The following is a 13300-nucleotide window of genomic DNA, read 5'->3' as shown; positions in this document are numbered from 1 at the left end:
CTTGGTGAGAACTTTTATGTTCAGATTTATCTGAAACTCAACTCCAGTGAATAAGATCTCCCTCACCAGAATTATTGACTCAACCATTCATTTCTGATTATAACTGAAAGACAGACAGATGTGTAGATTAGGATGATCTTAGGGTTCAGGGTTGAGTCAGTCTGGAGATCAGGGCTCAGGTTGAGCTCTGTCTGGGAATCAGGGTTCACGGTTGAGGGCAGTCTGGAGAATTCAGGGCTCAGGATTGAGTCTCTGTCTGGAGATCCAGGGGTTCAGGGTTGAGCTCTGTCTGGAGATCAGGGTTCAGGTTGAGCTCTGTCTGGAGATCAGGGCTCAGGGTTGAGGGTCATCTGGAGATCAGGGCTCAGGATGAGCTCTGTCTGGAGATCAGGGCTCAGGGTGAGCGCTGTCTGGAGATCAGGTTCAGGGTGAGCCTCTGTCTGGAGATCAGGGCTCAGGTTGAGGTCAGTCTGAGATCAGGGCTCAGGGTTGAGCTCTGTCTTGAGATCAGGGCTCCAGATACATGGTCTTTACACAGGTATCATACACACACCAGAGTAAGCATGCACACGCACACACCATGGCTACTCAAATGCAATGGATAGTCCCAGAACTGCACTCCAGACTCAATGAATAGATCAGTTTTAAAAAAAGAAAACAAATACGGGGGAGAGGGAGGAAGGGAGGGATGTACACAAGAGGATAAATATGAAGATGGAGAAGTAGTCACTCACCCTCTGGTAATACACGTAGGCCAGGACTCCTGCCACCAGCTCTATGAGAAAAGATCAATAACAGACAGCAGAAATACTGGAGAAACAGAGAGAGAGAGAGGAGAGAGAGACAGAGAGAGAGATCAGTCTTAACACAGTTCAGTTCAACACTTACAGGCAAAACTCTCTCTTGAATATAAGACAAAATGCAGCATTAACTGCATGTCTCTGTTTAGAACAGTCTCACTTAACATCTTTACCAACACTCACTCTTAGACTCCTACCAAAAAGTCACTCAGTTATTGTGACAATGCAGATATAAGACATTCCATCAAGTGTCTTTGTATTGTCACGCACCCGGCATTCCCAAAGCTTGACAGAGAGAATGAAAAAAGACCGAGAGAATATGACAGACTGTGGCAGAATGAGAGATATGAATTAGGGGTGTGAGATGTCTGTCTATTCCTCCTAGCAGAGAAAGAGAGGGGGAATAGGGAGCAAACAGAGTGTAGAGGGAGGGGATACATTGAATGAGAGAGAGAGAGAGAGAGAGAGAGAGAGGGAGAGAGAGAGAGAGAGAGAGAGAAGAGAAGAGAGAGAGAGAGAGAAGAGAGGAGAGAGAGAGAGAGAAGAGAGAGAGAGAGAGAGAGAGAGAGAGAGAGAGAGGAGAGAGAGAGAAAGAGAGAGAGAGAGAGGAGGAGAAGGAGAGGGAGGAGAGAGGGAGAGAGGAGAGGAGAGAGAAGAGAGAGAGAGAGAGAGAAAGAAAAGCGAGAGAGAGTTTTGATTTCCGCCAGCTAAAAGTACTGAGAACTAAGAGAGACATAAAACACCTCTATCTCCTAGGGAACAACAATGAACAGAACACCACAAACCCTGCAACAGCTCCAAACCATCCTCAGTAAAAAACCCTGCACACCCCAAACCAGTCCTCAGTAAAAAAAACCTGCAAACACCATCCAAACCAGTACTCAGTAAAAAACCTGCAAACACCTCCAAACCATACTCAGTAAAAAACCCTGCAACACCTCCAAACCAGTCCTCAGTAAAAAACCCTGCAACACCTCCAAACCAGTCCTCAGTAAAAAACCCTGCAACACCTCCAAACCAGTCCTCAGTAAAAAAACGGCAAACACCTCCAAACCAGTCCTCAGTAAAAAAAAACCTGCAACACTCCAAACCAGTACTCAGTAAAAAACCCTGCAACACCTCCAAACCAATCCTCAGTAAAAAAAACGCAACACCTCCAAAACCGTACTCAGTAAAAAAAAACCTGCAACACCTCCAAACCAGTCCTCAGTAAAAAACCTGCAACACCTCCAAACCAGTCCTCAGTAAAAAAAAACTGCAAACACCTCCAAACCAGTCCTCAGTAAAAAAACCCTGCAACACCTCCAAACCAGTACTCAGTAAAAAACCCGTGCAACACTCCAAACCAGTACTCATAAAAAACCCTGCAACAGCTCCAAACCAGTCCTCAGTAAAAACCCGCAACACCTCCAAACCAGTACTCAGTAAAAAAAACCTGCAACAGCTCCAAACCATACTCAGTAAAAAACCCTGCAACACCTCCAAACCAGTACTCAGTAAAAAAAAACTGCAACACCTCCAAACCAGTCCTCAGTAAAAAAACCCTGCAAACACCTCTAAACTAATAGTAAAAAACACCTGCAACACTCTAAACTAATAGTAAAAAACCCTGCAACATCTTTAAACTAATAGTAAAAAACCCTTAACACCTCCAAACCAGTACATTCAGTACTTAGTTCAGTGAGCAACATAACACCAGAAAACAACGAGCAATATTGACAGAATCATAAACTTTGATCCATGGATAGCTACTGTATGATTATGTTGATATACAGCTGAAATCCAGGCTTCATAGGGAGACAAAAATACAGGTAATACTTTCTTTGAGTCACTTCTGGATAATTAATAATAATACTAATAACTCATGGATTAAACTGCCTTTCAATAATCAATCAATCAAATCAATCAATTTTATTTTATATAGCCCTTTCGTACATCAGCTAACATCTCGAAGTGCTGTACAGACACCAGCCTAAAACCCCAAACAGCTAGTAATGCGGGTAGAAAGCATAATGAGTTCTATATGATGCACTGGAGGCATACATACATTTATATTCACTCATATGGATCATCAGCCATTATGAATGAATCAAGTGTTATTATGCATTGTACCAMCAATGTCCATCCAACACATTCCTAAAAGGAGCTATGAGCTGTCATGGATTTTTTTTKAGCAATRCTTATAAAGTCTATGTTACGGGGTGATAYAACTAAGGTGCTATAAATGAATCTACTGTGGATGTTTCATAGACATCGTTACCACAGAATGCAACATGAATAGAAAAACACTTTGTTAAAATGAAACCATCATTAGCATGCTGCTGGAGAAGAGAGGACATCACACAAGTCTCAGTGGCCTAATTAGCACCTTATTAGCCAATTAGTCTGGAAGATATCAATATGTGTATTTTATCAATGAGAAATGGSGGTGGCTGGGGGKTAGGCGGTTCCAACCAAMMATTATCTGCTGTGTAAAATCTTCTTCTGTATCATTGTGACATAACACTGTTTGGATTTAACAGCAGAGTATGTAAATGGTGAGTATGTTTCGCCCACGCACACAACCACACACACACACAACCACACACACAACCACACACAACCACACACACACACACAACCACACGCCCACACACAACCACACACAACCACACACACACACATGCACGCACACACACACACAAAGCAACAATGGACTAACAAGACTGGTGGTTGAGCTTTTTAGAGAGCTATACACACATGCACATTCATGCACATTCACAAACACACAAACACACACAAACACTAAATACACACACAATTAATCATCCAAAAACGAAATGAAGCAACAAACACACACTCCCACACACACACCAGGGCTAATTAGGCACACCTGTCATAGAGGCGGGACACAAAGCGTTTGGCATGCAGCGTGGCGCTCTAGGCCATCACCGGGAGACAGATGCTCATTCCCAGCCTGGCGCTGATGTGACGTGTGGAGGTGAGGAAAAACAAAGCTATGCCAAACCATTGTTTATCACACACACACACACACACAACACACACACACACACACACACACACACACACACACACACACACACACACACACACACACACACACACACACACACACACACACACACACACACACACGACAGCTGTAGGGGAGCCTTCATTTAGGAGACCATAGTCTATAACAGAGTTAAAGCAGCCATTCCCTCTTTACCTTGCAGGCTACTGTCGTGTCTTTGGCATCATTAAATTGAAGACTGTTATTTTATCAAATCAATTCACTGTAATTATTATTACATGATTAAACTAATCATGTAAGTGTAATTAACTAGGAAGTCAGGGCACCAAGGAACATTTTCAGATTACAAAGTTATAATTTTCCAATATAACTTTTCAGATATTTGAATATCTGAGAATTAGTCTTCTAATTAATGAATCATTCTTTACCTCACGTTAGTCTCATTCCAAACATCGTAAGTTGTTGGTTATCTGCACAAACCCAGTCTTCACTATAAATCATCCATACATCAATTGTCTTAATCATTTATTTACTAACTAAATAATCACAGAAATGCATAACAAACAAACAAAGTAGATATGGTTACAAGGACATGATAGGGGATGTGCCCTAGTGGCTAAACCGGTATGGCGGCTTGGTAGACAAAGGGACTGAGAAGGGCGCGAAAGACAAAAGACACTACACAGTTGATAATTATAATAATTGAAATCTAACCTTTGCACACGAACCTCACTCATTCGGGAATAATTGCAATCAATATATATATTTACGCTCAGTGTGTCATCATGATCTCTGTTGGAATCGTCCGTCTTTCTGTTGCAAAGTTCATCTGAACTTCTCTTTGCGTCCCTGGAGTCGTCTGGTTAGATGGATATTCAGAGTTACATTCAGAAATGTTCTTATAGAATAGATGTTTCGGCGGTTGTCGGTCTTCGCATTCAATGGACATAATTCCTAGCTGCAGACTAGTAATTAGTATCGAAGATTTGCTCTTATTCTGTCGGTACTGATAGTCTCAGAGTTTAACCACGTGGTATGGTTAAGAATTCAGCAACATTACACCTTACTTGTCCTGAGGTTTTTCTGGTCTCTACTCAAACCTAGCTCCCTCAGCTGACCGAGGAAGGCATGGTCTAAAGAGGATTTCTCCAGGTGGGGGTTTTATTCAGAACTGTGGAAAAGCTGTCCCATGACGCCAGATCGATGTCTGTGCTCATGGGGGCGGGCCAATAACTTTGTGAAACTTTAAACAGAAATACAATTCTCTCACATTAAAGGTTTAAAATACATATATCCAATTTCACAAATAGTTTAATCTTTACTCATTCATCTTATACAATAATTAGATGCAAGCCTCAGAACGGAGGCTCCTGTATAAACAGAGTTATGGTAGTGTGGCTGTATTGTCTTTCCTGAGGTCACAATCATAAAACAAAATGGACTGGTCGTGCTGGATTCTCCACCGACCGTTTCCACATCTCCAAAACATGGATATTGTTCAGTTCTCAAGTTCTGTGATGTAGAAGAAGTTCCTTTGTTCTACTGTGAAACTCTCTCTGACTATACTGCCTGGCCATGAGGAGAGTCTCCTCTAGGAATTTACGCCTGATATAACAGAACCTGGGTGTAAGAGGGAGAAGGGGGAAGGCACTCGCTATACCCAAAGAGGGCCACGTCATGACTACACACACACGTGCACCCGAATAGTCACACGCACAAGCACACACACATCATCAACAAACACATTGTGTGTGTGTGGTTATGCCAGAATATTGGTTATGGCAGATGGAGGAAGGTGGGGTGTATTATTACACACCACACTAAAAGCTAATTCCTAACAGCATTGTGGCAGTAACATTGCATTATATTGTATTCTACACAAACACACACACACACACACGTAGACACATCTCTCTTTCATACAACCCACAGCCATAGTGATCTGAGAACACCAACTCTTCACTAAGCCTCTCCTTTAAACACACACTCACACTAACCCCACAACCAAAACACACCCTCCACCAGTGGTGGTAAAAATAATCAATTGTCATACTTGAGTAAAAGTAAAGATACCTTAATAGAAAATGACTCAAGTAAAAGTGAAAGTCACCCAGTAAAAACTACTTAGTAAAAGTCTAAAAATATTTGGTTTTAAACATCCTTAAGTATCAAAAGTAAATGTAATTGATCAAATGTACTTAAGTATCCAAGAAGGAAAAGTATAAATAATTTCAAATTCCTTATATTAAGTAGTACTTTAAAGTATTTTTACTTAAGTACTTTATACCACTGCCCTCCACCACCCAAAGCCCCCTCTCCTCCCTCCATCAGTTTCATGTATGACTACTAATGCCTGGCCTCCAGCACTTTATTGAMACTGCGTTCTCTCTCTCTGTTATCCTCYTCTTTGTTTTTCTATCTCTCTTTCCCCCTCTCTTTGTCTTTGTTTGTCTCCCCTTTCCCTCTCTGACTCACTTGTTGATACGCCAACACACCAATCCTGCTGCAGTAGCAGAGTTAGTGGCTCACCTCTGGCCTGCTCCTCTCCTGCCTGGCCTGTATCTTTAAAACAATGAGGACAGTATTGTCAGCTCATTTGTCAGCTCCCAGCGTGTACACACACACACACACACAGATACACATGCGCACACACACACACGCATACGCACAAGAGAAAGACACAAGTGGAGATGTGAGAGCAGGGGTGCAGGGAAGGAGCGTCAGGTACAGGGACGTTTCAAAGGAAACCGGTATCTGGGGTAAAGGAAAGTATACAATGTACCCAAAAGTGATGAGTGCAACCAAGGTGAATTTGAATTGGAACAAGCTAAACGGATGTTCTAAATGAATATTCCCTTAAGGAGAACAGAGTGCAGATAGCTCCATTCTCCTTGTTTCATTGTGTGCTCTCATTTCACTAGTCACCTGTAGCTACAGTATATAACCAGSCCCTTTCTTATGCAAACACCAACACTGCCATTAAAGAGATATCTCACACAAACTACAGCATTAGTTAGTATCTTACCCTGAAAGTTATCTATGAGCCATACACTACTTTCAATATAATGTATCTAACTAATGTTGTAATGTGTGCAAACTATCCCTTTAATCAACATAAACATTCAGAAGACCCAGGGGCCTTCCAGACATCCAGAAAGCCTGGGGCCTAGAGTAGTCACCCTGCCCAGGGAGGGCTCCCTCACCGTGGACAGGCAGCTCCTCTGCTCCCTGATGACGGCGCAGCAGCCCAGGAAGCCCGTGACCATGACCAGGGCCCCGGCCAGGATGAGGATGTAGGCGGACACGGCGAAGGTGCTGGAGGCCAGCAGGCTCAGGTAGTCACTCTTGTCTATCAGGGTCCAGATGCCCACGCCCATCACCGCCGCTCCACCAACCTGAGGAGACAGACAGGTTGATGTCATGTGTTCCCATATGTTTGTTTTGGCTTTAAATGTTTCATGCCAATTTAATTGAATGAAATTTAATTGAGAAGGAGAGAGAGTAGGAAAGGTGACAGGAGGGGTGTGAGGGGGAGAGAGAATGAGAAGGAGGGGGAGAGTGTTGGCGTATCCACAAGTGAGTCAGMGAGGGAAAGGGGAGACAAACAAAGACAAAGAGAGGGGGAAAGAGAGATAGAAAAACAAAGAGGATGACAGAGAGAGAGAACGCAGTGTCAATAAAGTGAGTCAGAGAGGAAGGGGATATACACAAAAATCAGTGAAAGAAAGAAGAGAGAGAAAGAGAGAGAAGGGAAGAAGAAAAAGAAAGAGAGAGAGGAAGAGAGCAGAGTGACAAAAAAGGAGAGAGAGCCAAACAGAGCCAGAGTGGAGTGATTTGTTTCATAAACAATGGTGCCCCATCAGAGGGGTGACGTGCGATGCCTTAATCAGTTTTCCCCATCTCTTCATCTATGTCACACCGGACGTGCAGGAAATCCCAGGAGAGTCGCTCCTCTTCAGCCCCCATCCCTTTCCTCCTCCTCTACACGCCAAGCCCCTACTCCCAACAACAAACACTGCTGCTACAGATGTAGGATTTAAATTTGATCACCCTTTTGCAGAACAGGAAATGTCAAACTTGTAGCGTATTTTTAGGTTAAAAAAGGCTTCTGACGTGTGAATTTCCACTGGAAAATGCATCAACCCCTATAAAATGTCCATTAATTATTATTCACATAATAACTCACATTTCCTGTTGCTGCAGGATTATTGGATTATTTTCCTGCTGTCAGCAAACTGGCTCAAATTCAGATCTGACATCTATAGTGCGTAAAACACCATGCCAGGGGAAAAACGTGACCTTTAAAGGAATGGACAACTCTGGAGTATTAGTATGTAGTATCTTTTGGTGCAGGGTTACAATATAGATAACAGGCAGGCTGAGGCTGTGGCCTTGGGGAAAGTGGGAGGTATTAGTGTTATGCAATGTGGGGTTTGAAGGGAAGTCGTTAGGTTAGTGTGAAAGAAAAGCGAGAGAATATAAAAGAGAACCTGTTTGAATCTGATCCCTTACTCTGTAGACAGAGAACAACTGTTAGGCCCAGCAGAACAAAGCTTTAATAGTTAACTGTATTATTAAACAGTAAACGTACAGCAGCTGCCAGGGACCAGGTTTGATCCACAGCTCCTCGGTCCAACACCGACAGGCCATAAATATTAGAGTACACTGGGCCAAGTCCATTCTTAGCGCTCCTAAATGTAATCCCCCACTCCATTTCTCTGTCATGTTTTTCTCTCCCTCTGTGTCTCTTTTCCTCACTCTGTAACTCTTCCCCTCTCTTTCCTCACCGTAACTTCTCTTTGATTCTCTCTCTCTCTTGGCTAAGAAAGAGCAACACAAGAAGTACCACAAAGAAGTCTAACTAGCTTCCTTTGATGTAAAACCTGTCAAATATCATTCTCCCTATGCATGCCTTCGCGAACGTTAACCCAATTCACTCTCTCCCTGAGTCCCCTCTTAAATAAATCAACTATGAACCTGTCACTGGAAGAAAAGTATTGTTCTTGTGTACTAGAGGTTTAATAAGCCTGATCCCAGATCTGTTTTGTGCTGTAAAGCCACTCACTTGGTCTTTCCAACACAAAAAGATCTTACCGGGTTAGCTTACCGAGCTAGCTTACCAGGCCAGTTTACCAGGCCATCTTACCAGGCTAGATTGCTACTCACCCAGAAGAGAAAGTTGAAGACAAACAGGAGGGCTTGCTAATTTGCTATAGCCTGATCCCAGATTTGTTTGTCATGTATAGCAAACTCCTATGACCAACTCCCATGGTTGTTGGCTAATGCAGCACAAACAGATCCAGGGTAGCTTGCTAGTGCTACTCACCCAGAAGAGGACGTTAAAGACGAAGAGGAGGTATTTGAGGCAGACGGTCATCCAGTCATCCTGGTCGTCTTTGTACATGGCCGACATCTCCCCTCCACAGCTCTGGACAGACAGGGTACAAAACTTAAACTGGCAGTTCTGAATCTGAAGTACTTGACTGTTCTCATAACAGTCAACAGGGTTGAAAACAGGGTAGAAAACCCCAACCAGCAGTTCTCACAGACTTTCTGTTCTCACAAGATTCTCCAAAGTTTGAAGAATATTCTAAAAACAGGGTACAAAAAATCTAACCAGGAGTTCTGAGTACTTGACAATTCACATAGTATTTCAAATGGCTGAAAAACGGTCTAACAACATAGAAAATGCAAACCGGTAATTCTAATGCAAATTAAAACATAAAATGTGGGCATTTTGAGAACAATAACACATCACACAAGGCATGACATCAGTAGAAACAATAACCCAAATCCCAATTCACTAGCAGTCAGTCAAACTGCTGTTGGTTACTTCCTCCCTTCTGCACGATAACTAGCAACTGTAGCCTTGTAGCACACCAGACAAGGGACATTGATTATCCTCACACTCAGTGAACACCCTGTGAAGACGCGTTGGGTGTTATAACAGAAGCCAGCCGCCAAAACAAAGGTATTTGTGGAGGCATGCACACACGCACACGCACACACACACCACACCACACCCATACCCACACACATATGCACATTCCAATTAAATAGAGGGAGAAAGATGCTGCCTAGCCTCTGAAGGCCTTTGATTGACACATCACCATGACAGTATCACTGGACAGCATCACTGGACAGCTAATCTAATATGACAGGACTATCCACTTCTTCATTTCTCAGACCTGTCAATCATAGGACTGACCAACTAACAAGAGTCAACTATTCCTGTAAGACTGTCTTTATAGTATAGTTATGGCCTTTTAATCAACTAATTTCATTAAGGTTTATGTCCAAAGCATTGCATAGAATGGTTTCAGTCACTGCCACACACTGTTAAGAGTCAGTACTTCTAGATGCTGCGACCACACATATCCAATAACAGCAACAGGTAAATAAATAATTCACACAAGTGGACTTGACTAGAAATACATAAATCATTCATTAAGCACACACTTGCAGCACTTTAAATAAAAGGTGATGGTAGTGAGCACTTAAGCCTGCCACATTGATCTGCCAATCAACAGACAGCAACGAATGCCACTGCAAGGCTTTCAAGACTTCTCTCAGTTAGCTCAAGCTAATAACACTGTGTGTGTGTGTGTGTGTGTGTGTGTGTGTGTGTGTGTGTGTGTGTGTGTGTGTGTGTGTGTGTGTGTGTGTGTGTGTGTGTGTGTGTGTGTGTGTGTGTGTGTGTGTGTGTTGTGTGTTGGTGTTGTGTGTTCCAATCCTCCCATAAGAAAATATGGCAAGCTGCTAATTATAGATTAGCCACATTGATGCCTAGGAGAAGTTTGGCTCATGCCATTACAGCCCAACTATAAACATTGCAGTAACACATCTGCAAATATGGCTTTGTCTGTCAGCTGGAATAGAACTAAACCCTAAACTGCATCAAAACTGTTTTTGTTTTCTTGGTATCTGTATCTTTAATTGTGCTGGTATGTGTTTATAGGCTACTGTTGCAACACATAAAGCTCCCTTCTATTCTATTTTACACTGTTTGTTTTATATATTCTACTCTTTTCTGTATTCATTCTATTCTACTCTTGGGGAAAATACAGTGAATCGAATCGATTACATTTATATTCTACTGTTTGTATTCTATACTCATGCTCTACTCGGCTCTTGTTCTATTCTATTCTAGGGGAGTTCTTTGTGAAGTTGCTGGCTCAAACGTTATTCAGCACAATGGGTGTTTTGTGTGTACTGTTCCTTCAAACCAGTGGCTTTGGGCTATAGGGAGTTCCAGTACACAGGGAATGGGTTGAACTGTCTGAACATGCATTATCAAAGCGCACAARCTGTGAAATGTGACTTGCAGGCTACCGGTATGTCGTTCACTGGTTGAAAACAAACGAGCTGAAAGTTTTGTCCTCGGACTAACAAATCAGTTACTGTGTAACTTTGATGKRACAGACAAGAAACAAAAACAGAACATTCTAGAATATGCTTTGGACAGAATGTTTCACAAGTAGGCTACCTATGCAACCAGCCAGGTCAGCTGGCCAGCGACATGTAGCCTGTAATATTATATCCACGATAACATGGTTCATGCAATCACATTTAGGCTACCCACCCTGTGTGAACATATGTGATGGAAGTATGTTTACGGGCACTTGCGGCAATCTATGTAYGACCAGAAGGCAGGCAGGATCCGCGAAATCGATTTCCCCCCGCATAAAAAATCCATGAAGAGATGAGTGCTTGATAAGCTTCATATCAGAGAAGGGATCGCCACCGTCAATATGAAAATCTAAATTGCCATAGATCATCACGTTTGTCTATCTACGTAGCGTCCATTTCGCTCGCTGATCAGTGGAATAGGCTGGACGTTGGTTTGCAGACTCACTTTTAACGTTCTTTTAACTTGACTGTCTACATAACCGAATAAGGAAACCGGTGCCTACGCACTAGACAATATTTTCAAAACATAACAAATATGATTTCATTATTCATTTCCCAAAACRTGTTGCTACATTTGGAGGCCATGGATACYGAGAAGGCTTCCCTAACAAAACACCGCACACTGGATGCACCTGCATTGAGCTGCGTGTAGCAGACAGAGTTCACGAAATTGCTTATATTTTTAGCATGCATCTCAATTTAGGAAAGCAGCCTTAGTTACCTCACTCACCAAATGCACGGCTTGCTTCTGAGGATAAACGGACAAATAGCCGTCTCGTTATTGTAGCATAGGCTATGTGATTCAATCAAKCTTGTTGCTTCCCTAGCGTCCAGTCCGTGGAGAAGAATGAGGGGTCATTATGGGGTGAAAAGGAAATGAATGAAACTACCCGCCCCCATTRGATTGGATAGTATTGAAGCCGCAGTGCAACAGTGACAGTGCATTGGCCTATAGGCCTATACAATGTAACAGGCGGTTATTACATTGTTGTGGTGTGTTTATTCACACAAGTGCAAGTCTAGTAAGTTTGTTACATGTTGTCTTGTTCTGAGTCTTSTTTGTTGATAATATCAATCCAATTAATCAAGTGCACCCTGTAGATGAGGTTTATGGGGTTTAAAAAAKACACATTCTGGGAACATATTGTTATTTACCYAAGCATAGTGTTGACTGATSCAAATCATTTCATTTGACACCTCATGCGGTTAGTGCATATTTTAGAGACTGGTTAGGGGTAATTTGAGGTTTAAAAAACACTTCACGTCATCCATTCTGATCAAGTGGTCAACAAGGAGGCGCAGGCGGTTCTATCAACAACAGCTCCCTCTTCATTATGCAAASTAGTCTGCCTGYTGATGAAGTGGCGGCTCTCCGAACCCCACAGGCTAARGTTMATTTGGTATTTCAACAGAGAGCAGAACATCATTGATTTGACTGGTGTGGTCAATTATTTTAAGAATGCGAGTTTGGGTCACACAATGAACAGAACGATGACGTGGAAAAACAAATGCGCTACTGGGAGGTAACAGCAGTGTGATTGGAAATAATGGTGTTTTCTGCAGGGGGAGTTCAGGTCGAAGCAAACACCCCCAAGTCAATGAACATTCTTAGGCCTCAGCATGGCTACGGGGTTCTACATGACAAGTACATGGCACATGGAAATATGTTGTGGTTTGGGAGAAAGTGCCACATAAGATTAGAATTCAGGTGTGTATGTGAGGGAAATAGTTTGGGTGAGAGGACTCCAGCTGAATAGTTGGGTAATTGGGAAATAATTGCCCAAATGTCATAGTGTCAGATTTGTAAGCCTTTAATCTTTCCCAAATATGAATTGATTGAAAAACAATAGAGAGGGCCTATCATAATTGTTTATGACTACAAGCCTATTGATCCTAGACTGGTTCCAGATCTGTCTGTGATGTCTTGTAAACAAGGTCATTGTCACGCTGGGGTTGGAATGACAGCACCAACAGATCTGGATTCTGGAACCAGGTTATATTTATCCTCTCTTGCTCAGCTCTACATTTATTTTTTTCAATGTTRTGTTCACCCCAGTTTTTCACACACGTTGTCTTC

General features: G+C 42.5%; 1 protein-coding gene across 1 annotated transcript in view; it reads right to left on the bottom strand.

Annotated features, from left to right (window-relative positions):
- Positions 1-12082, bottom strand: part of tspan11 (tetraspanin 11) — a 22893-nt gene extending 10811 nt beyond the window's left edge. The window contains 5 exon segments of the mRNA XM_070440479.1: positions 735-785; positions 787-810; positions 7017-7208; positions 9140-9241; positions 11954-12082. Coding sequence (XP_070296580.1) covers positions 735-785; positions 787-810; positions 7017-7208; positions 9140-9226 — 354 coding nt within the window. The 5' untranslated portion in view covers positions 9227-9241; positions 11954-12082.
- Positions 12083-13300: the final 1218 nt, after the last annotated feature.

This window comes from Salvelinus sp. IW2-2015, unplaced genomic scaffold (genome assembly GCF_002910315.2).
Source record: "Salvelinus sp. IW2-2015 unplaced genomic scaffold, ASM291031v2 Un_scaffold2594, whole genome shotgun sequence".
In the NCBI taxonomy this organism is placed as follows: domain Eukaryota; kingdom Metazoa; phylum Chordata; class Actinopteri; order Salmoniformes; family Salmonidae; genus Salvelinus; species Salvelinus sp. IW2-2015.
This window is presented reverse-complemented; position numbering and strand designations above follow the sequence as displayed.